The 25,525-nt window shown below is 40.8% G+C and overlaps 1 protein-coding gene across 1 annotated transcript in view; it reads left to right on the top strand.

Annotated features, from left to right (window-relative positions):
- fat3a (FAT atypical cadherin 3a) overlaps positions 1–25,525 on the top strand; it is a 252,564-nt gene that overhangs the window by 169,216 nt on the left and 57,823 nt on the right. The window contains exons 8-11 of the mRNA XM_084716763.1: positions 10,175–10,314; positions 19,857–20,132; positions 22,400–22,610; positions 22,712–25,440. Coding sequence (XP_084572889.1) covers positions 10,175–10,314; positions 19,857–20,132; positions 22,400–22,610; positions 22,712–25,440 — 3,356 coding nt within the window. The remainder of the gene's footprint in view (positions 1–10,174; positions 10,315–19,856; positions 20,133–22,399; positions 22,611–22,711; positions 25,441–25,525) is intronic.

Raw genomic sequence — 25,525 nt, 5'->3', positions numbered from 1 at the left:
CACACCCAGCAGCTCACTGTGTGAGTGCAGAAAGTGTGACTTACAGAGATGAGGGGAGGGCAGTGGAGTCAAAGGCAGGAGAAAAAAGAAAAAGAAAGTAAATTAAATGAAAAAGTTAGAAAAAAATATTAGGCGTAAAGCAAAAGAGTTTTTTTTCTAGCAGAAAGGCAATGGCAGGGTGCTGTGGAGCGTGGGATGAAGCGCCTGTGCCATTAAAAAGAAAAACGCTGCACGTGGGTTTTGTTTCTGTGACAACAATATGTTGAAAATTTCTATGACCATTTCATTGTTGCACAGCCTAGACTTGCCACTTTGCTCTTTGTCAGCTTGTTGTATCTATTTGTTTGACATTTTTTCACTGTGAACACCAACTAGAAGATGTGCTGCCTCAGTTTGACTCGGCTCATCAGCTCAGCACTGCCAGGATTTGCATCTTGCTTTAAGGTGTGTCCTGTAAAATGCTAAAAAGCCGCATGCTACCTCCTATAAATTATTCACAATAAAGGATGGTTTGTCATCTCAAGGCTTTGATTATGAAGCAGCTAAATAAGGAAATGTTTGGTTTTCATCTGCAGTAACTTAACGTATCCTGTCACCAACATGGAAGTAAAATAAAGCAGATACCTCAGAGGCTAAAAAAGACACAGGAAAGAAACTAAACTTTAAACCAGAGAGTCACACACAGACCTTTGGACGCTATAACAGTACTGAGAGCCAGGAACACAGACACTTTTAAAAACATCTTTCCCTCTGAGCTCCTGGGCAGACATGAGTTGAGTCTCGGCTCTCCGACGCACACAGAAAGGTAAACTCTCCTCCATTTTCTTGGGTGCCAGGGTGACAAGTCCCCATCTAATGTATAATTGTGTAACATCTGAGCGTGGTTAACGTCCACTTCTCAGAGCCAAAGGACAAAATGTGAAGACTGGGGATTTCAGCTGCAGTATCCATTCAGCTAAAGAGCCAGGTTTGTTAGCAAAGGATTGTGCACCTGTATTAGTGTGTTACATACGTCCGGCCCGACTAAAAGTGCATCCACACACACACACACACACACACACACACACCAGGAGTGAAGCTCAACTGGGGAGCTTCCGCAACCAGGGAGATGGCACTGGAGGAGGCCCACCACTTCCACCAGTGTAACCGAAGGTTTATGTTGCGCCTATATTAAGCACTTACAACTATAAAACAAAGAAACACACAGGCTCTGTAGAGTGGAACATACAGCTTTACATCATTGCCATTACAACAGCATCAACAGCTTCACGTACAAAACAACCACTTCCGTTTTTGGCCTTTCACAGTAAGAGCCACAGGTATAGACTATACACTGCTTATCAAAAGGTAACTTCAGTTTAATCCTATAACATTATAAAATAGCTTACAATTGGTTGCCTGAAATAACTGTGTCAATGCCAGCATCTCTCTGAAATCTTCAGAGATTTTCAACTCGAAATGCTCTGAGCAGCTGCACAAAAAGCGCAGCGTGCTCGGAATAAAGATGCCGGGCACAGCACATTTTCTCTAAGCTGCCGCATACGGCTACAGACTCTTTCTGGTTGTTGGGAACATCTGAGAAAAGATGCTGCTTTGAGGACACGGAGCCTTATGAAAGGTTGTAGAGTAACCCTAAAGTTACACTAGATGTGAGACCTCAGCAGCACCTGATCCTGATCTGTTTAGTCCACACCAACTCAAGATATGTGTGGAGATCAGACTTTCCTGAGACACCAGGGTAAAAAAAATCCTTGACCCTGAATGTTTAAATATGGATGTGTCTCAAAGACAATATATTTGTAGAAATGTAAGCGTATATGTTCCATGGACATCGAAAGTACTTCAGAAAAGCTGGTGGTGTCTTGAAGGTCAGATAGAGAGAGAGTCTATGTGATGGAGGAACTTAAATGTTCCACACATGCACACAGAAATACACACATGCTCAGAGGAAGACTGCTCAGTCCATACAGAACATATGCATGCTCACATGACCTCTCCTAAACACAAACCAGAGCTCCATTTATAGCTGAGGCCGTCTGTGCCTCCACCCAGAGACACAGACAGACAGCAGTGATCAGACCGGATCACAGAGCAGCCTCAGTCTGGCCCACAGTGCCGACACACACCCACACTCACCAGGAAAGATATACAGCTCACACACCCACACCCACACACACACGTCCACTGCACATAGAAACACAAACGTGCACACATCTTTATATAGCCATGAAACATAGTGTTAATTAAACTGTATATTGGGACATTTTGATTAAAGTTGTAGCTCACAGTTTAAAGACTTTTACTGCACATCAGCCTTAGTTTAACCCTTTAAACCCAATTGACTTCCTGTAACACCGGACCATACAAATACTCCTGTCCACCAGGAAGAAATGTCCATAGATTAAAAATACACAGGATGATTCAGACCTCCCTTCATAATCATGATATTTTTTCAGAATTAAAGTAATTAGTTGATATCTTTACATCCATGCTCACAGTGTAAGTAGGAAATAATAGTAACTAATGCATTTTTCATGGGACAGGTTTGAGAGGTGGGTGTAAATCACTCCTTTGTGAGTTACAAACAAGTCTCAAATCTCACTGTGGTGAGAATTAAGCAAGTCATGTCAAGTCCCTGCTACAAGTCAAGCCAGTCATGTCAAGTCAAGGCATTGCTCAGGTCAAACAAGTTCTGCCCTCCTCTCCTCCCTCACCTGTTCACTCTGCTGTGAGAAGATCTGAAAGTTTCTCACAGAGAAACACAGACTCTCCTGTTTTACATATAGGCCTCCTTATACAGTTGTTTAATTTTATAAGTGCATCTGGTTGATGTCGATGTCATTAACCATCATGTTAGTTTCTGTTGTAATAAACTCCGTCATTAACAACAGTCTCCTCCACACGCAGCTTCTCTGCAGTTGGTCTGTGTGTTTCCTGATCAGATAAACCAGCGCCGGAAAGACTAGAAAAGTTGCGCCAGTTAAAATAGAAGAGTCCCGTAAAAAAATAAAATTTATTAATAATTTATTGGTTATAGGTCCGGGTCCATATAGGACGGCGTCTGGGTCTGGACTCGGACACACATCTTGCAGATGACATTTTTCTGCTCAACATCCGACTTTTTAAACCCGAACCACGTCCAAACCGCCGTTTTTTTTTTTGTTTGTTTGTTTGTTTTTTTACCAGCCCCTCCTTCTCCGCAGTTGCTGTGCTTGCGGCCATTTTCACACTGAGGCAGGTGTGCACAAATCTCTACTGTGGCCAAATTTATATCGTTTCTACCGTCATACCATGTATACCACGTAACCCTAAGACTAGTCTAACAATAAAAACTAAACTCAGAGAGCAGTTAAAATTGAGCACAATTTATTAATTGATAATGTGAAACACTGTCTGAAAAAATACAGCGTGTACTAAGAGTAATTTAAAGCATTAATCACGGTCTACAATGGCCAAAGTCATATTTTAAATGCCACTGAAATGTGACACTTTGTGTCCTGCAATACCAACAACGCACATTAAACTAAAAAACATGACAACAACTCTCTAAATGCTTCAGCTTTACCTGGAGCTGACATTAGCTGCTAGCCCACCTGCTAACATTAGCATTGCTTGCAGCAGCAGATTAATGTCCATGTCTGTGCTGAACGTGGTCACATGTTGCTCCACTTGAGTGGTTATATACCAGTTTATTCTGTCACAGTCTACGTTCAACATTATTTCCATTTCCTGTATTAAAACACTGCCAAAACACACTGGTTTTACAAGCTGTCATCTGTCCAACTTTGCTGATATAAACATCTGGAGTCGCTGTCTGATGGGGCTGCAGCCCCGACTAATGGTAGCCAGCTGCATAACACCTTAGAGGCAATAGATAAATGGCATTGTACATGAATAAAATATTGCTAAATAGTTTAACTTACTAGCCGACTAGCGAAGGTGGCAACATTTAATCGTGTAGTCAACTAATTGCGCACATCCCTAGTCACAAATCAAGCCATGAAAAATGCTGATGATCTGCCTCAGTTTCAACAGTTTAATCCAGGACAGTTATCAATTATTAATCCATTATTAAATTAATCACTATTTTGGTAATCAATTTATTGGTCTGAATAACTTTTTACAAAAAAAAAGTCAATATCTTTGGGTTGTGGGCAAAATAAGACATTTTAAGATGTCTTGGGCTTTGGGAAACACATTTTACATATTTTTCTCACAATTTCCAGACATTTCATAGGCCAAATAACTAAATTAATAGAGTAAATAATTGACAGATTAATCAGCAATGAAAGTAATTAACAGTTACAGCCGTAAAAAGACAGGGGTCATGAAAAGTTGAGTTTTATTATTATTATTTTTGGACTAACCCACTCTATGATAGCTGCCTCATGCACGGGTCTCTGTTGGTCTGCTCAGAATAATAAAAATATTTAAGAAAAAAGTCTTCAAGTAGTCTGTCTCAAATTACGAGTACCAAGTCAAAGTCAAGTTGAGTCTTTAATTATTTAGTCAAGCAGGTCTGAAGTCCTCACATGTGTGAACTAGGTAAAATCATGTGACTCCATTCCATTATAACCATATTCATATTTCTTGTTAGGAGGTAATAGTAACTTACTTACATCTTTATTCTGAAAAACTGCAAGCAAGGTTTAAAGAAGGTGGAACATATAATAACACAGATGTTTGTCAGAGTCAGCAGTGGATGAGGTTAACCCTTTGATCACACTTCATTTTTTTTCTCTCTGTCTCTCTGCTCCTGTCGCTTCAGTCGAGCAGCAGGGTGAGGTAAGACATCACCGTGTTCTGTGGTGAGACACCAGTCCAGTTGAGCCAGTGAGTATAAACTCAGCTTTAGAGAGTCTGTGGAAACCAGTTTTAGAACAGAGCAGAGGGTTTATTGCCTCCCCTACTTTGTGGAGTGTTGGATTTTCTCTGTCTGTAATTTGGTGTTGGTAGACGGAGACTTTGGTAGACTATGTCCAGCCTCAGTAGGATCACAGCCAAACCCTCCTCTTCCTCCTGTCCTAAATGAGGATGATTAGAATGATGACAGACATGGCTGTTTGAAGCTGTTTGTGATCACAGTATGGTTTAGCATCTTCTTCTGTCTTAATTCAGTCCTGCTTCTCTTTGATCGGTTAATAGTTCAATAAAACATGATATTATATTTTTTAGGTGCATAATTAGGCCAAGCAGTCCCAGTTTGATTAACAGTAGAGGAGCCAAACAATAATTTCTTCCTGGGAACACCAGGTCCAGTTAGCCTGTGATCTCTGTAATGTCTCATGTTTCATTTTAAACAAATGATTCCCAAAACCACATACTGTACATGACTGGTGGAGAGAATACTGGCAGCAACAGGCAGCAACAGGCTCACCAGATCTTAATTATGTTACGTCAGGCATGTGAGATTACACACATGGTTTATATTGTAAAACCATCACACTTTGGTTAGGTTTGGCACAAAAACTACTTGGTTTGGCTTTGGAAAAGGTTGTAGTTCTTGATACATTCTCCGTAGCTCAGTTATCTATTTGTTTCTGGAAATAAGCTTTTGACACTTTTTGTTGATATTTTTATGCACAATTTCACAAATCATATTGGATTTGATATTTTCTATATTTGATGTCATGGTGCAGTTTTCAAAAAAACACAATGTGGCTGACAACAGTACACCCACATTCATCATAATAATATGAACATCCTATACATAGGTCTTTAAAAATATATTTTAAATATTGCTTACAAGATAGCTAGAAAGTGTCAATAAAATAAGCCCCAAAGATTTTAAATCTATAATACCATCTTTTTTTTTTGACATTATTCAGGTTGTCAGATCTGTAAAAATCAAATCAAAAACTGAAGATAGAATTGGACTCAAATGTCATTATTTTTTTAACTTTAGTTACTTATGTGAAAGATGAACCAGTTGTCAAAATTGTTTAAGGGATTCAAAGGGACTGTAAATGTCCACCTCAGTCATTATAGTGGTACAACAGGAAGACAAAATACCACTCAGTCTGAGACTGCAGGTCTGGTGACAGCTGGGGACAGGCTAGTGTAAATCTAAGTCTTTGGGACTCTCCACTGTCCTAACAACAGAATAAATGTCCTGAATGAGTGACAGTCCACCTTCAGGTCTATAATTTCAGTCCAGTGGATTATTCATTTTGTCTGGACACTGAATAGATGAGTGCAGACTGACTACCCCATCGATCTGACGCTCCATGTCTTCCACCATCACAAACTTGAGCTGAGGCAGTGTGGCAGTGGCAGAGTGAGGCAGCAGACAGAGAGTGTCTTCTCACTGTGATTTCAGCAGAACTGCTTTACTGCAATTACTGTGATCGAAGAGATGAGACTAAATCTGACTGAACTGAGAGGAGGCTGGGCTGTGAGCCTCTTCACAAAGGCTCCAGACATGTCACACAGAGGACATGACGGTACATGTTGCTGGACATACACACACACACAGATATGCACAAACACACATAGACAGTGTTGGCTGAGTGGTGGCAGGCTGAGGCCTGAGCTGATGCTGTGCTGAGGTCATGGATTTATTAAACAGAGACACACACCAACAGAGACATCTGCTCAGGCATGGAGACAGTGGACTGGGACATACACAGTCCAGCTCAGACTAAATGAAGCTTTTAATTCACTGTAGGTGGTGAGATGAGAATGAAGGCTCAATGAAGACCTGACAGAGCAGTGCTACCTCCTTCCACAGAGTATTGGACTATTAAAGGTCCAGAGGCACCTAAGGGTGCTATATCATAGTGAATGGGTTCCCGTTTTTTCATTTCTAAGGTTTTGGAGAATGATGTATATATTATATTATGTTTTATTAGGTCATGTATTTTTAAAAAATAGCTTTACAAATGTTTTGCAAATGAGGAAATGCATTCAGTACATTTGCTGCGGTGTGTTCACACATCCAAATACACAGAGGCAGACATTCTCCTATTTCTCACTAGCCTTCAGTCTGCTGCCATGTGCATACTCTGCTATGATTGGACAGTTACTTTCTCATGTTGTCACTATACTGATGATCTCCCAGCATGTTTTCACACATGGCTTTTCTAATTAATCTTGTTAAAGTTCTGTCATAGAGAATTAAGAATCATTTGACCACAATAGTTTCCCTACATTTTTGTTTTTTGTGATCAACATTTTTTTATTTTCATCTTAGAACAGACAAGACAATGCAAACCAAAAGACAACAACAACAGTGCGGCAAACACAATATTTAAACAGCGGGGGGGAAAGGTGTGTGTGGGGGGGGGGGGGGGGGGGGGTGTTAAATAAATTGTGGCAGTGATAACTGAAAGCAAGAGGCGGACTAACAAAAGTAAAATACAATTATTTATAGACTGAAGACTCACTTCTACTAATTCTACAGCTGGAATGTTGCAGGTCCAGTATCACCAGATGTGGACGAGTATGGGGACTGAGATAGCCCTTTTTTAAGGTGGTCCCTGATGGACACAGCACTGCCTGACCATGCTTGTACAGTGGCCGGCTTGGCCCTGTTAAGTTGTGTTGTTGTACACTCAAGACAGACTATACACTGCATGTTTACATGCCAACCAGCATGCAAACATAGAAATTTTGGGATGAAACCACATTAACAGTATGCTTTTCTTTGCTGCAGTAAGGCCTGCTAACAGTAGCCTGCGCTGATTTGAGGTGAGAGAGAGAGACAAGTTGTCATTAAGCAGACATAGACAGGGATTAGATGCTATTGAGGTTCCTAATAGCTCTGAGACGGTCAACAGAACACGGGTCCAAAAATCCCTGATCTTTGGGCACTCCCAGAACATATGCATTGTTGAACCTAGCACCTGATCCTGACAGTGAGTACAACTGGGACTTGGAAGTTATTTCATTTTGAAGCATTTGATAGGTGTAACACATGCCCTGTGAATTGTCTTGAAATGTATTGCATGATTTTTAGATCTACTGCCTAAGTTGAACCATATTGTCTTCCAATTTGGTACCCAACCGTCTGTGCCAAGTTCCTTGTCCCATACCTTTTCAATGGCCAGTGTCTCGAGTGACTGGTTAAGTAGAGAGTTATAATTGTGTGTTACAGTCCCCTGAGAGCCCCGTCCTGGATCAGTCCACTCCTCCATAGGGTGCTCTTGCAGGGGCTCATTCCTGGGCACCCCATAAGCCTTCATTGCTGACCGCAATCACAGCTTGAGAAACTCTTTCTTGCCAATGAGGCCCTTGTTAAACAGGTGGAGATGAACACTCAGCTCCACAGAGCAGAGGAATACTGCATCTCTCAGGAGCAGTGGATTACTGAGCTCTTCACCAACCTGGAGAGAGAGAGAGCAAAAAAAATCTGAAACTTGAGAAAGACTTTGAGAAGCTCTCGATTGACAATGACACCCTTGTCAAACAGGTGGAGGAGATGAACACTCAGCTCCACAGAGCAGAGGAATACTGCATCTCTCAAGAGCAGTGGATCACTGAGCTCTTCAACACCCTGGAAAATCAGAACGATGACTATAGACAACTGTGGTGCCAGATGGAGTGTTTGACTAAAGACCTCCACATGGAAAGGGGTTGTAGAGAGAAGCAGAAAGAGCCGTGAGGAGTACTTGGTGTGTAAGGAGCAAGAAAATCAAAAAGAGCTTGAGGACCTGGAGCAACAGCTATGCCAACTCCAGGCTACGGAAGAAGACATTCAGACCTTCCGCACAGAATCGGACCAGCTCATTGAAGAGCTGAACGACCACGTTTGCCAGCATGAGAATGACGACTCCTCTGCTGTGTCACAGGTTCCAGAACTCAAGGGAGTCACATTGTATTTCACAAGAACCAGGACTTGTGGAAGAGGATGAAGTCAGTCAGGAGCAGGCTGTAGAGAAGAAGAAAAATCCGTCTTTCTGGAAAAGAACTCGCCACTTCCTCAGATTAAAGAAGAGACAAAGGGATAAGAAAAATGAATCCACATCCAACTGATTCACCTGAGTGGACTTTTCATTCTAAGCAGCTGTAACAGGCTACAGGACTTTAAGACAAGCAAGGTGGTTGACACTTCCATTTAGTCATTCACCATCACACTGCATATCATCATGTAAGAGCTATTTGGTTACTTATGTCCCAAATAAACATCACCATAATATAATCCAACCCCCCCAACAACAACAACACATTAAAATATGAGTGTGATATGATTAAGATATGAGTTTTGTTTTGGTATAAACAAACGTGTGATTTGTACTTGACAAGATTTCTTAAAACTAGGATGTTTAGCATCCAGAGGTCTTAAAACAATATCAGATGACTTGAAATAGGGTCTGTGTTGTTAATGAAGTGTAATGTTGATGGTTCTAGGAAAAAAAAATATTCACACAGGCAATAACTGTATAGAACCTTGAAGTAGTTTTTGAACCTACATTTCAAAACATGTACCAACCACCAAGCCAACTGACTGATGCCTTGTTACATACGCAATTGTGGCCTTGTGTGTGTGTGATCATGTGAGTGTATGTGTGACTAATGTATTTTTGATTGATTGTGATTAAAAAGCAGAGTTAGGCACAGCATCTGTGATCATATTGTTCATGAAGCCAACCACCTCCTACCACACTGGCAGGAGTCCCTCCACTGTAGCTTGAAATGAGGAAGCATTACAGCAATTAAACACACACACACACACACACACACGCACACACACACACACACACACACACACACACACACACACACAGAGAGAGAGTTTGTGTTGTTGCTGCTTGCATGGCCAGTGCTTGTGCTTCATTGTGTTGCAGTGACGTTGTACAGGAGTGTGTGGAGTTGATATATGTCTATATGTGTATATGTATGTTTGTGTGTATGTGTGAGTGGCACTCCAAAGCAAATCAATGAAGAGTGTGTTTGCAACAGTGGTCTCCAGTCATGTGCTGTTCAGTCAGTCTGATACTGACAGTATTCAGGTTGGATGGAAAACAGCAAATTTACTGTGTGACATATTTCAAAACATTTCTGCACGTAGTTGCACATGACTGAAAACCATTGGTCCATAATAAAACTGTCTGGTTTGTGTGTGTGTGTGTATCTTCACATATTCATCATAACGTGTGTGTTTTCAGTATATGCTTGTAGTATTGACAGTGTGTACACCTCCCTCCTCCTGTCTGACCTTCCTCCTGTGGAGCAGGTGGGAACAGCGACAGCGTGTTTGATGTAGAGAAGGCCGTGGGCACCATCATCATCGCCAAGCCTCTGGATGCCGAACAGCGCTCCTTCTACAACCTGACGGTGCAGGCCACAGACGGCACCAACACCGCATATGCACAGGTACAGCTTCATCTTTATTTCTGCAGTCCTTCATTGGTTGTGGTATATAGTTCTACTTGTAACTAATTTTAGAATAACTTCAGATGTTATGAACCAGATGCCACAGAAGAAGATATACATGTAAATAAAAGTATTAAAGTAACAAACTCAATATCAGATTTCTTCCGCTTGGAAGCTCCTGTGGTCATAAGCCGTATTTGCAGGTATATTTTTGTAACTCACTGCTCAGAGATAATCATCTGTAGTCATCCACCTTTTCTTGATTTGTCTGGCTATAGTGGGAGTCTGAAAACTGTGGCTCCGAGGCCACATGCAGCTCTTTAGTGGTTGTCCAGTGACTCCCTGTGGCTTTGGCAAAAACTAGTATTTATAGATCAGATTTACAGCTCACTGAGACCAATTTTTTTATTATATCTGAGGAGGAAAAGTAAATCATCAGATCTTTGGTTGGCAAGTAAACATATGTAGTCTATACACCAAAATTTTTAAAAAAGTTTTAATATTTTGTCATAGCCTACATTTATTGCTTGCTACCCTCCTCCTCCACTTTTGGCAGTGGCTAGTCTTCTTGAGTCTCTGTAAGCTAGCTATGGATGCCAAATCAGAAAAAGAAAAGTCTTAAGGGAAAAGAGAGAAATTAATTGTTGTGTCTCTGATTTTTTTTCCTTTGTCCAAAGAAAAAACACTCAAGATGATTTTGCCCATCGCCAGGGACACACTGTGTGTAATACAGCAAATGCAGGTCTCTTTCATCAGTGGGTTGTAGGCTCAGTCAATCTTGTGTTACCTGGTGATAGTTAGTCATTTAACAGACAGATAGTTTAATGAAAATCTGAAATCTGAAAGTCGCTGACCACCTCCTGCAACAGAAATCAAAATACCAAAAAACTGGTGAATGACACAAGTTGTCTTAAATCACTCGTATGCACCACTTAAGAATGAATCTGTTCATACAATTGGTTCTAGCCTGAGGCCCGTTGCTCTTCCCCCACTCTGCTCCTTAAGCTCTCTAACAGACCTTTTTCACAGCAGCCATTGTGACATGAAATAGTGGAGTAAGCACAGGTGTTACAAATAATAGTAATTAAGGTTCGGTTCCATTCAGGTCAAACAGAGTCAGGGCTCTGCTATTGAGCATGCTGGTTCACTGGAAAGGTTCTGCTATACTAAATGGAAAGAAGAAAAAATTAAATTAAATTAAATTAAATTAAACATCAATTATGATCATTGAGAACACCTGTTTACCCTACTGTTACATATCAATATGGCTGCTGTGAAAAAGGCCAAAAGCTGTGAGATTCTCCTCAATCTGAGACCGACTTGTTAGTCTGCAGGTACACTCAGCTTCCAGCTGCCAAAAATATTGTCTCAATAAAACCAGGAGAATGTCATTTGTTCAGTGTTCAAAATTTAGATTAGATGGTAACTTACAAGATTAGTTTGAGCATTTTCAAATTGGGGTTAGTGTTGGATATAAGAAGACGCACTGTACACACACACACACACACACACACACACACACACACACACACACACACACACACACAGACAAACACACTCACAGCATGTGATATTAGCATTTTTATGGAGTGGGAAGAATTGTTCTGACATGAGGAATGAGTAAAAGGTCTATTACCCCCCCCCCCCCCCTCTCTCTCTCTCACACACACACACACACACACACACATCATGTCATTTTCAAGGGCAGTCAATTTCCTGTGAACTGGGTAACAAGTAGTGTGAAGTAATAGTAGTAGTAAAGAAGGAATTCATTTGAATTGAGACACACAGTAATGTCATATCCACACTCATCTGTCTGTCATGTTGGCCCCCCACTCTGCTGCCTATCACATGCTGTCAGACTAGGGCGAGCGCTGCAACCTTCACCATCTAAGGAACCATTTTTGGCCAACAAAGAAAAATAATCTGTCTGGAGCTGAAATGTTTTTTATTTTTATTTTGTATCCATAGCTAAAATTTACCGCCAAAATTTAGAGGAAAGGGTACCAAGCCAAAGATGTGCTCTATGACACACATTTTTCTTGACAAAATATTAAAATTGTTTCTTTAATCAGCTGTATAGGCTTCATATTTTTACAGTTGGAGAATGTAAAAATCACTTTACACTGTAAAAAACAAATACTTGAGACAACTCAAAATTTCAAGGCAGCGTACTGCAATAGATTAATAGATTAATGGATTAAAAAGGTTTGCCAACCTGTAGTGTTTATCTGAGGTGATTTACTTTTCTTCTTCAGATAAACTTGAATCTTTGAGTTTTCAAAATAAGAAAAATAAGTATTTCAATAACTGTTCACAGTGAGCTGTGCTTGAATTTTTTAATTGAAAATATAAAAATTTACTTTATTGAGTTTACTCAATACTTTTTTAATATATTGGGGTTTTTTTGGGGGGGGGTCTAAAACTCAAAGATTTAAGTTTATCTAAAGAGGAGAAATAACTATTTCAACAAAAAATTAGTAGTTGGTAAAACTTTTTTCAAAACTAAATAATTTTAGTTGGGCTCAAAATTCAAAAATCTGTTGCAATATATTGACTAAAAATGAAAATGAAATTAGTTTTCTCAACTTTTTCATTTTTACAGTGTAGACCTACAACAATGTTAAATGAAAGAGAAAGTTTCACTGTGATGCTTGCGCAAACACTCAAAAACACACACTTTTCTTCCCCCTTTTGACCAATAAAACTCTATTTTGAATTCTAGCACAACCATCTACTTAACCATTTAAACCATGCAAAAAGTAACCCTACCTCAGCCTCCTCAGGGTGTCACATCAACAACATTAAGTAAGTTCTATGTTATTATTATTATTAAAGTACTTGGATACAGTTTGTTTTGCAGCTCAGTGGTTGTTTGTTAGGGAAATGGCAAGTGTGTAAGGGTTTTCATACTGTCATGTTCCTGTTCCTGTGTTACATGTTCCTATAAATAAGCCCTTACAGTGCTTGTACAGCATGAAATCTGCATTTTTTATTTTACCTCCTCAGGTTCCGCAGTCAGAGCTCCCCTAACTCTGCCAATTGAAACTGTCCCAAACTTTTTCTAACCATGCTAACCTCAACTGAGCCATCTTCAACCCAATTATTGACATTGGTAATTTAGACATTTTGATAGGTTGCTTGATGTGCAAAACTTCATGCCAAAAAGGTCCTTTAGAAATGTTCACTTTCCCACTATCTGCTTATTATTATAAGAATGAAGCTGAACCTCACACTTTCCCAGTATACTTAAACATTTGAAGATCATTTTTACTTTTACGGGTACTAGTTCCAATGTATGATACATGGATGAGATTTTTAAAGGATTCTATAGGTTATGAAAACACTGTACTCACATTGCTGATGTGTGGTGGCATTGATAAAATAAAGTCAGACAGGTGAGAAACATGAGCAGTAAGATGACCAGGCAGGTTGACAACAAGCCAAGTTTCTCAAAGACATTTCTTCATTGATGTGGATATACAAACATCTGTGATCAGAACAGCTTGTAGCACCTTCTTTGGAGTCCCTAAACCTGCTGATCATGTGTTGATGTTTAGTGATCAGCCTGTCAGTCCTGTCACTTCTGAATCTTCTGAGTCAGATGTTTCTCCAGTTTCTTACTTGAACTGAAAGTTTATGTAGAGAGAATTGAGTATATTTTGTGGCTGCAAGATTTATAAAATGGGAGATAATGCACCTGAAGTGTTGCTAATAATCCCTGATTGATCAGGAAAACTGAGTCAGCATGACAATTCTGGTTGGGGCTGACAAATAATGATGATAAGTGCACTCATAGAGCACAGGTCTCCACCAAATGTTAACAAAAGTGAAAAATAATTTGTGTAGAAGACCTGTGATTCAATCCAAGTTTAATGGGTTCTTCTTTTGCCCATGCTACATCCTTCCACAAAGTTTCATGAAAATCGGATCAGTAGTTTTTCTTCCGTAATCCTGCTGACAAACAGACAAACTAACCAACAAACCGAACCGAAAACATCAGACACCAACACCAAAATCATCTTACCATTTTAAAGTCCACCTCCAGTCATGTTGTAAACAATTTAAACAGTATAAAATGCTCTGCAAGGCATAATAAATTGTGTTTGATGTGTTTTTTGTTTTTTTTTTGCTAAATAAGTTTGAATACCTTCTGGCTCACATGGAGCTTTAGACCTTGCCATCATTTAGTATTCAAGGGTTCATGAACATGCAAATAGTCCCCGCCCTCCATACACACACACCTCCACCCCGACCCCTAATTATCTGCACCCGGTTTCTCCTCTGTTTTGCTAGCTAATCACAGGGCTTCCCTTGCAGGCTGAGTATCATCATTTTTAATATGTATCGCGCCACCCCTTCAATTAACAGGATTGGTTCCTTAGGTTTATGATATCATATTCCCAGCCTGACCAAATCTGTCTTTTTGAGACTGCCCTTGCTCACTGTAGTTTCAAAGGAAGAAATGCTCAGACATTGTGTTTACTGCTTACCTTGCTCCTGATATGTGAAAAACATCACATGAAAAAACACCTATTGAACGCTTGGCCGCCACAAGCCAGTTATCCCTGTGGTAACTTTTCTGACACCTCCTGCTTAAAACCCAAAAAGTCAGAAGGATCATACATCAGCATCAGTAAGTGCAACCTACAAAATAACCACACAGTTGAATTCACACTTCTGTGACACAATGTCAGGTCTTTTCCATTTAAAATCTTCACAAAGGATTAGATCTGGTTATGAAGTTCTCATTTTGCCTTTCATCCTGTCTGAACAGAGAGCTTCTTCACATACTGGCATCAATGTTGTGTTTTTTTTCACAATGTCACACACATACCCCTTATTCACACACACATAGATACAGATACAGAGACACACACATACACACACCTGTAAGATGGGAGGAAGGCTCCCAGATGGAGGGTCAGCATGCCGCCAGGGAATGTCTCCACAGTTGAGCAACAGAAGGCCGACTGCTGCAGCAGGGTTTAAATTTAGACTTTTCGCCTGGCAGCTTTCAACTCCTGTCTCCATTTCCCTCCACTTCTCTTTATGTTTTCTCTGGATAGGAATGGATACAAATTTCAGGCTCATTTTTCTGGATGTGTGTAGAGTGCACATTGTCACTTTCTCCACCACTAAGTCCTACCACTGCTCCTGCTGCCACTTTGTACTTTATAATCCTTAGAGTTCAACTGGTATATTGTAGCAGCGGTATAATCAGCATAGTGGCTCACTGTCACCTCACAGCAAAAAGCTCCTGAGTTTCAATCGAGCCCTTGATCTTTTGTTTTCTTTAAAGGCTTGGAACTTTCCACCTATATTTCTCGCTACTTCTCCCACACCAAAAGACACACACACACAGATATATGTACTTTCCGTGTCCACATAGCTGCATGCGTCCGTGTGACGTAGATTTCGTCATCTGCCCATGTCTGCAGGGATTCACCCAGACATCTTGCCACATGGCTGTGTGCTGCCAAAAAATAGGACAGCGGGAACCATACTGCAGACTGTACTTGCCAAGTGAAAATATTTGAACACATCCAAGACACCAAAAAGAAGTGTGTGTAGAGTATATCAGAGCATTTAGGTAAAATGAAGTGCTGTCCAATCACATCTAAAAACATGTTTGAAATGGCTACACTTGAAGGCGCTCAAAAAGATCTCTCTGTCAGAACTGTCCTGCATGTGTTTGTGGTGTAGAGACAATGAACAACAATGAACAGCCATTTGTGGTGTTGCACATGGCTGTTTAGTTGACAGACAGACAAATAGCTTTGTGAAAAATGAAAAAGAATGCTCAAGAGAGACCACGCCTACTCTCACACCTCTGTACACCTGATCAGTCACTGTATAAATGGGGCATGATTGTCTGATTGACTTTTTTGTAGAATGTTTCAAAATTGTCACATGCAAGATTCAAATTTCATTTATTTGTAATTTTAGAACAATTAGAATTTTTGCACAATTAAATGCAACTTGTAGTCCCATTATGCTACACAAGAAAAACTATTCTGTATTGAGGCATGCAACAGTCTGACAGTAGCCTGATGACCATAGCGTGGCGGTGAATTTTGATGTCTCTTCATGAAACAGGAAATGGCTATAACTTCAGTGTGCTTGGTCGTATCTGTCTGAAACTTCACATGATTGTTAATTGTCCAAAACCTGAACATGTGACATGAGTTTCGTCATTGGGAGTGGTCAAACGACTTGACCACGACCTTTAAAGTGCAGCGCCCCCATAGGAAATTTCTTGGACATGCATGGTACACATGTATCACACCGATGCACAAAAAAGTCTCTTGGACCCATAGGCTAAACTCAACAGGAAGTCAGCCATTTTGAATTTCATGGTCAAGTTTGCAGTTTTCCATGCACCTTATTTTAACAAACTCCTCCTACAGAAATGTTCCGATTGACTTCAAAACTGGTGTGGACCATCTAGACAAGTGTGTGATCAAAATTTCTTAAAAGATTTGGTTAACGTTAAACGGTGTGGCTGTAGCGTGGTGTCCAGTTTCGATGTCTCACCATGAAACATGAAATTGCTCTGACTTTAGTGTAAATGGTCCAATCTGCATCAAACTTAAAATGTGTGATAATATTCATGTTCTGAAAACATCTACATAACAATCAGGGGTCAGAGTCATAGTGCTACCTAGGAACATCGAATTCCTTGAAACAATAGCTCACCCAAAAAGGAAATTTTCAGTCAATATCTACTCATCCCTGTGCTGATGTGAGGATGGGTGAAGATCTCCAGTTCACAAAACACTCCCAGAGTTTCAGCAGAAAACACAACTGCATTCAAATCCAGTACAATTGAAGTGAACAGTGACAAATTTTAAAATGAAAAAAAAAAAGAACACCAAAATGCCTCCATATTGCTCGAATGGTGTAATCCTGGAAGGGACTCAGACAATAGAGGTTTTCTCAGAAATAGTGACTTGTTATGCATACAGTTTACTTTGCAAACTTTCAACAAAGAAGAAAATGTCAGAGGACTTCAACATAGAAGAGGAACATCATTTCTTTGCTGCGGCCGCTGACAGTTTCACGGCTTCAGCCGTGTGTAAGCGTTTCTGCTCTCGGAGGCTACAGTTGACATTTAGGCTAAAAACATGGTATACATGGCGTCTTCTTGGGTTAAATTTTAAAGTCACGTATTAAGCACAGTTGGATTACACCTCACAAGCAATACAGAGAGATTTTGTGGGTTATTTTGTGTTCTTTTTTTCACATTTTAAAACTGCTCACCCTTCACTTCAAATACACTTGGCTGCAACAGTGTTTTACACTGAAGCTCCAGGAGTGTTTTGTGAACTGGAGATCTTTACCAGTCCTCATATCAGCACAGGGGTGAGTAGATTTTGAGTGAAATTTTACTTTGGGGTGAACTTTCGCTTTAGTCTGATGTCTGATGGTTATGACAATTCAGAGCCATTTTGCCTGGGACAAATCCAGTCACAAGGCTGAGGTTGTAAGCACCCCGAGTGACGCAGGGGCTTTGAGGGCCCGTTAAATGCTGCTTGCTGTTGCTTTCCTCTGATTCTTCTGATGCTGACTGATGTCTTCAATTCTGTAATGAGGCAAAGTGAAATAAGTACCTGGATGTAAGTGCAGTTCTATAAGTATGTCATAGCCCACCATCATTCAATATGAAAGAATGTTACATTGGACAGTTACATTGGTCCAGTGTTGTGGTGGAGATATCTGGTGTGTTTGATGGGTTAAATAGACTGGACTGTCTTTAACCCCTTGCATCAAGTACAAACCCAGTTTAAGAGACTTTATGTTGTTGCGTTTCCTTTGTCACCTTTCTCTACCTCCCTTCTTGGCGACAGCCTGCAGATCATTCTGCCCAGACCTTCCTCCTCTTACTCCTGGGATGCCAATTTCTGTCACCAGCCAGACTGCTCCAGATCCTGACCTCTTTTCCCCCTGCTTAGCTCCTCACTGTAGCAGCAGCTTGTACCCTGCTGCCCATGGCTTCCAGCCCTGGCCCCTTACCTGACCAGGGTTGGCATTCTGCCACCCTTGCCCTGAAACTCTACAGTGGGCAGACAGCAACGCTAATAAGACACATTTTCACAATAAGCAGGCCTACTGCTAAGCTTAGTGAGACATTTCTAGTAATGAGGTTTTGTACCACATCTTAAAGAATGAGTTTAAGATTCAGGAATCACCTGGCCAAGCAATATTTGAGTTATTTATGTAGAGCCCTTTCTTCCCCTCCATTAAAACACAATCGGCCAGGTAAAACCTTTACTGAATACTTAATATGTTTCAGTAATTAATGCCTAAATTGGTGCATTCATTTTCTTTCTTCTTATGTATTTCCCCCTTCCTGCCTCAAACTGCTACAGCCCCAGGTTTCCCACAGGGTTTGGTAAAATTAAATCTACTCTTCCGTCTTTCATTTCCTGCCTTTCTGTTTCTTCTGTCTGCCTCCCTACCTGTCTGTCTCTGCCACCCCTCCTGTATTTTCCTGACTCATGCTGGGCTTCATCACCAGTCATCTGTGACTCAGGAACTTTCCATGAGTCATGACACACGCAAAACACAAGCACGCTGCATGACTTCTCTGCAGTCTGTACACTGACACTCATTCAACTGAGTTCATTGCTGTTCAGTATACACTCTGTTATATAATTCCAATGACACAGTTGAGTACAGTGATTTGAGTGGTGTTGTGAAGACTTTGTATATTTCTTAACACCACTAATTTATGTGTCACAGTTCATCAAAGTTGAAGTCAACATGAAAGCACCATAGAAATGTACTTTGTCTCTGCAAGTGAAAACTGATCACAGCGTTGATATACAGTGATTTTAATCTGACATTTGACTGTCACCAACTTTTCAAACCAGGTTAATTAGGAAGTTTTCACATTTGTAGTTTAGATCAAAAGAAACCTTGATATATTGTTGGTTCCTGTTTATGCTAATGATTGTACAGTAATGGTTCAGGGCTTTTTACAGTGGGGTCACTTTCACACACTTTTTACTGGACTGAATGAATTGACAAAGTATTTTGAGAAGGTTACAAGCAAATTGATGATTAATTATATTATATTGTTTTAAAAATATGCATAGCCTAGAAATGGCTTATAATGTAAAACCACTTCCTGAGCAGATTTTAGGAGATAGATGTATTTGTAGTTTAGCTCTTTTTAATTTTTGAAATCAGGCTAAACTCACATGTCTGCTATCATACAATCCTGTGGTTGCTTTCACACCACAAACAACCTGTACCACAGTCTGCTTGGTTCCTCAGTCCATACCAGGATTCAACTGACAGCTTTTGCACAGCCCTAACAAACCATACCAACCTGGCAAACACACCAGGGTCTGTTATAACCAAACCAAACAGCTTAGGTGTGAAAGCACCCTTAGTTGTGCACAACAACCCTTTATGTGCTGTATTAAATTGGTCAAACTGGGCTATTAAAGCAGCAGTGACAGACTAAACAAAAGTTCTACCCTGATATTACAGCTATTATTGCTCTCCTTCTTTTCTCTTTGTCAATGTTTCAGGTTCTCATCACTGTTATGGACAACAACGACAACGCTCCCATCTTCTCCCAACCAACCTATGATGTCACTATTTCTGAAGACACGCCCCCTGACACTGAGGTGGTCCAGGTTCTGGCATCAGACCGTGATGAGCATCACAAACTGACCTACTCTCTGCAGAGCTCCATTGACCCCAGTAGCATGCGTCTGTTCCGTATCCACCCCACCCTGGGCACCATCTACACCGCTCAGAGGCTGGACCACGAGGCCTGTGCCCAGCACATCCTCACTGTCATTGTAAGTCTGTGTCACTCTCTCTGCCAGTTATATTAAGAATCTTGTTCTAACAGCTGGAACTTTTTAAACACCTCAATTTCCACTGAGGGGGTCCAGTCATTCCTGCTTTGTTGTGCTAGAATTATAGTCTTATCTTGAGGACATTCACTCTCCTTGGTCATTCATCCTGCTGATTGTTTCCAGACTGGTAAAAGCAGCAGGCAATTATAGCCATGAGCTATAATTAGTTGTTATACTGCAGAACAAGGGTACACAAAATCCATGGCTCGATATGTACCTCTTTGGGTGCACAGTTTGGTTTTGATAAGTTGTCAGCATAGCAGTTTCTCTACAAAAGAAACAGAATTCATTTACATGGCATCAATTCTGACCATAATTCTTAGTGTGAAAAACAGTGGCATATGGGCAACTGGAAAAAATAAATAGCCATAAAAAAAACTAAAATCTGCATAAATTCATTTTAGATATTTGTCCAACAGGACAGGTATAGCAGACAGTTCACTTAAACTGACCATTAAAGCAAGCAGTGCAGTTGTTATATGATGCACATGTGAAGAAACACTATAGCCACAGAGCTTTTCCATACACAGAGCTGACTTAGCTGACTTAGCTTGACTTGTTTGCCTGACTTGGTTTGGCTTAGCCCGTCAGCCCAACACAGCAGGGGTTTGCGTTTTCATTTACAACGGAGCTACTCGCATGAAAGTGTGTCTTTTAACTGAAGACAAGGTCGTGGAGGCTTGAGTCAAGTGGCTGTAAAGCAGTGGATAAACCGTTCATACACGTTTCCTGGTTAACACGCTGTGTCTGTAAATCCTTCACAATAAAAGTTCCATGTTGTTTCATTATTTAAATGCTTTTATTATGAAGCAGCACAATTAGGAAATGTTTTCATTCAGGGGGTTCATCAGCGGTAATGAATATGAAACGGTAAAATAATGCAGATACCTGAAAGTACAGACAGTGACAGAGGAGAGAAACTATATTTCTATAAGCTACAAAAGTCCTGAGAGCTGAATATAAAGAGACTTTAAGGGACATCTTTCTCTCTGCTCTCCTGCACACATGAGCTGAGTATCATGACACTCACTTGTTGGAGGAGGAGAAGGAGGGCGGAGATAATGGAAATGCAATGCAGCACGGTCTGGTTTAGCTTGGCACAGCTGAAAGCAGTGGTAGAAAAGGCCCATAGATGTATGCTGTGATAGTTTAATGAGTGTTTGTGTTGACTGAGATATTCCATAGCAGAGACTGAACATCATATTCATTGAGTTTAAATGATGGCATATGCTCATTTGTAAAAAAAAAAAAAAAAAAAAAAAAAAAAAAGAGAGAGACTCTGATGGGCATATTGCCAACTGGACTTGCACTGAATTGCACATTGTTTTATTAGTAATTTATGTTTCACATTAATTTAACTTTTTAGTCACATGGAGAATTGAATTAAAGAAAGTTCTGTACCAAACTGAATATCCTGTAACTGTACAGCTTGATAAGTATTATATTACATGATCCAACCAATTAGATACTTTGCTTGAACTGGTGTAAAGTACTAAAAGACTCCCAGCTGGACCTGATTCACTGTGCTCGTACTTCAGAATCATGATTCATTTCATTCGGCAAACAAGCACAGGGGTTTTATGATGTGGTTTCCACTGGTGTATATAAAAATGATATTGATTCTCTGAAAAAACATTCAAACTTTGAATCAAGGTTAATTGACAGTCTTCCACTGAGTCACTCAGTGTTCAGATCAAGGTTTTCAGTTAAACTGTAAAGGGCTGCCATAAAATCAAGAAACTTCAATCACCCACGGTACAGATCAAATATTTGTGATTGTTATACTCTGTTAACCTTGAGTGGTCATAACAAGAGTAGCCCTTTAAAAGTAGAAAGAGAAAATCATTTCCAAGTTTTGTAGTCCTGTGTCTCATATGTGGAGCAGTGGGAGAGCCAGAAGCAATCTTTAAGTCTGTGCTCTTATTCTAACTAAAGTCATCATTAAGCAGTTATTCTTACTGTCATGCAGCAAACAGTATCTACATTTCATCACAAGAAACAGGATAATTTTGTACTGATGTTTGGATCCAACTGTAAACAATTATTAAAATGTGACAGCAAAGAAAAGTGAAAGAGTGAAAGCTCTGGTCAGATTATATTTTTATTATTTTATTTTTCTTTTGACTTTGGATGTATGATACATTATCAAATTGTGATGTTCATAGTGACCCTGAAGGATGACTCTTTTTTGTTTGCGTTGTCCACAGGTGAAGGACCAAGAGTTCCCATACAGAAAGAACCTGGCCCGTGTGCTAATAGAAGTGGAAGATATAAATGACCATGTCCCCATCTTCACCAGCGCTCTGTATGAAGGCTCTGTCTATGAGTCAGCAGCAGTAGGATCAGCTGTGGTCCAAGTCACTGCCCTGGACAAAGACAAAGGAGAGAACGCAGAGCTACACTACTCCATTGAAGCAGGTACCTCTGACAAATACTGCTCTTGTATGTTGAAATGCTTCATACTTTGTAAATAACTACCACATTGATCATTTTTATCTTTTTGTTTGATTCTTCAACAGGAAACACTGGAGCTGCATTCCATATTGAACCAGTTTTGGGTATCATCACTGTTGCACATGACTTGGATTTATCCAGCATAGGCCATTATGTTCTCACTGTCAGAGCTACTGACAATGGCTCCCCTCCTCTGTCCACCACCACTATAGTGCGTATTGCAGTCACCCTGTCTGACAACGCTGGCCCCAAGTTCCCTCAGCCCGAGTACCAGGCTGAGATCACAGAGAACGCGGTGGTGGGAACATCCGTCACCACAGTCAGTGCAGTCAGCCAGTCCACGCTCACGTATGACATCAAGCAAGGCAACACCTATCGTGTTTTTCAGATTAATCAGTACAGTGGAGTGATTACTACTCAGAAGCCTCTAGACTATGAGACAACAGCGTCTTACACCCTGATAGTCCAGGCTGTCAACATGGCTGGCATGGCCTCCAATGCTACTCTCATAATCCAGGTAGTGGATGAGAATGATAACCCACCAGTTTTCCAGCAGCTTCACTATCGTGGCAGCATCAGTGAGGCAGCACCAGTCAACAGTGTCGTCTTGAACTCAGATGACTCACCTCTAGTAATCAAGGCCACTGATGCTGACCGCAACCAAAATGCTCTGTTGGTCTACCAGATTGTTGAGGACACTGCAAAAATGTTCTTCACAGTGGACTCAGGAACAGGCTCCATCAGAACCATTGCTAATCTTGACCATGAGACACTGGCCACCTTCCATTTCCATGTTCATGTGAGGGACAATGGCAGGCCACAGTTGACAGCAGACAGCCCAACTGAAGTCACAATACAAGTGATTGACACAAATGATTCACCACCTCGCTTCACCCAGAATGCCTATGAAACAGTCTTGCTACTCCCCACATATGTGGGAGTAGAAGTTTTGAAGGTTTCAGCCATAGACCCTGACAAAGATGTCTCTACAGAGCTCACCTACTCTCTAACTGACGGAGTGCTCGAGCATTTTGCCATCAAACCTTCCAGTGGAGTGATTGTAGTCAAACACAATAACTTCTCCAAAGAACGTTTCCGCTTCAGTGTCAAAGTTTCAGATGGGAAATTCTCCAGCACAGCTTTGGTGACCATTCTTGTTCGAGAGGCCCTGGACTCTGGCCTCAGCTTCAGCCATAGTCTTTACTCTTCATCTATTCAAGAGAATGTGTCAAATATCACCAAAGTAGCTGTGGTCAATGCTGTGGGAAACCGTCTTAATGAACCATTGAAGTACACCTTGTTGAATGCTGGTACACGCTTCAGAATCCGTCCAACTTCTGGTGTGATCCAAACCACAGGTATACCCTTTGACCGTGAAGAGCAGGAGTTTTATGAACTGGTTGTTGAGGCAAGAAGAGAGCATGACCGTCTCCATGTGGCCAGAGTTATGGTTAGAGTTCAAGTTGAGGACATAAATGATAATGCCCCAGTGTTTGTCGGACTTCCTTATTATGCAGCTGTTCAAGTAGAAGCTGAGCCAGGATCACCCATTTTCAGGGTCATGGCAGTGGACGGTGACAAGGGGATTAATGGGGAGGTGTCTTACTATCTTAAGGATGACCATGGTCACTTTGAGATCAACCGGCAGACAGGAAGTCTTAGCCTCAAGAGAGCCTTTGAGTCTGACTTGTCCAATGTGGAATACCAGATGGTGATATATGCGAGAGATGGTGGTTATCCACCTCTCTCATCTACTACAGAGTTCCCCATCACTGTGGTCAACAAAGCCATGCCTGTCTTTGACAAATCATTTTATACCGTTTCTGTGAATGAGGATGTGACTGTGCACACTCCTATCCTTGGCATTAATGCCACAAGTCCTGAAGGTCAAAACATCATCTACACCATTGTTGATGGAGACCCGTCGCTGCAATTTGACATTGGTTTTGATACTGGAGTCATAAGTGTCATCCACTCTTTGGACTATGAAGATGCTTCATCTTACCACCTGACCGTCAGAGCCACAGATTACCTGACTGGTGCCCGTGCTGAGGTTGATGTAGATCTGGTTGTCCAGGATATAAATGACAATCCACCTATCTTCCAGAAAATGTCCTACAGGGTTGTTTTGTCTGAAACAGTCATGATTGGAACTCCAGCGCTTCAAGTTATTGCCACTGACAAAGACTCAGAGAAGAACAATGTTGTCCGGTACCAGATCTTCTCAGATACACATAACAGCACAGACTACTTTCACATTGATAGTAGTAGTGGATTAATCCTCACAGCACGCATGTTAGACCATGAACTAGTCCAGAAGTATGACTTCATTGTCAGAGCCACAGATAATGGCTTTCCACCACTGAGTAGTGAAGTATCAGTTATAGTTGTGGTGAATGACATGAACGATAATCCTCCAGTTTTCAACCAGCTGCTCTATGAGGCATACGTAAATGAGTTAGCACCCAGGGGTCACTTTGTTACCTGTGTCCAGGCCTCAGATGCTGACAGCTCAGATTTTAACAAATTGGAGTACAGCATTTTATCAGGAAATGAACGCATGAACTTTGTGATGGACAAAAAGACAGGAATCATCACACTGTCCGGCCACCGTAAGCAAAGGATGGAGCCTGCCTACAGCCTCAATGTTTCAGTGTCTGATGGGGTGTTCACCAGTACTGCTCAGGTTCATGTTAAGGTGTTGGGGGCCAACCTGTATAGTCCAGTGTTTGGACAGAATATGTATGAGGTGGAGTTAAGAGAGAATTCTGCTGTGGGAACTAAAGTTATACAGGTAAGTTTATTATTTTATTTTCTTTGAATAATTTTTCAAAATAAATATTGATAATATAATACTTTAGATATAAAATACTGTCTGT

This window comes from Lutjanus erythropterus, chromosome 4, assembly GCF_056507025.1.
Source record: "Lutjanus erythropterus isolate fLutEry1 chromosome 4, fLutEry1.hap2, whole genome shotgun sequence".
Taxonomy (NCBI): Eukaryota; Metazoa; Chordata; class Actinopteri; order Lutjaniformes; family Lutjanidae; genus Lutjanus; species Lutjanus erythropterus.
The sequence above is the reverse complement of the archived record's forward strand: the minus strand, read 5'-3'. Positions and strand labels throughout refer to the sequence as shown.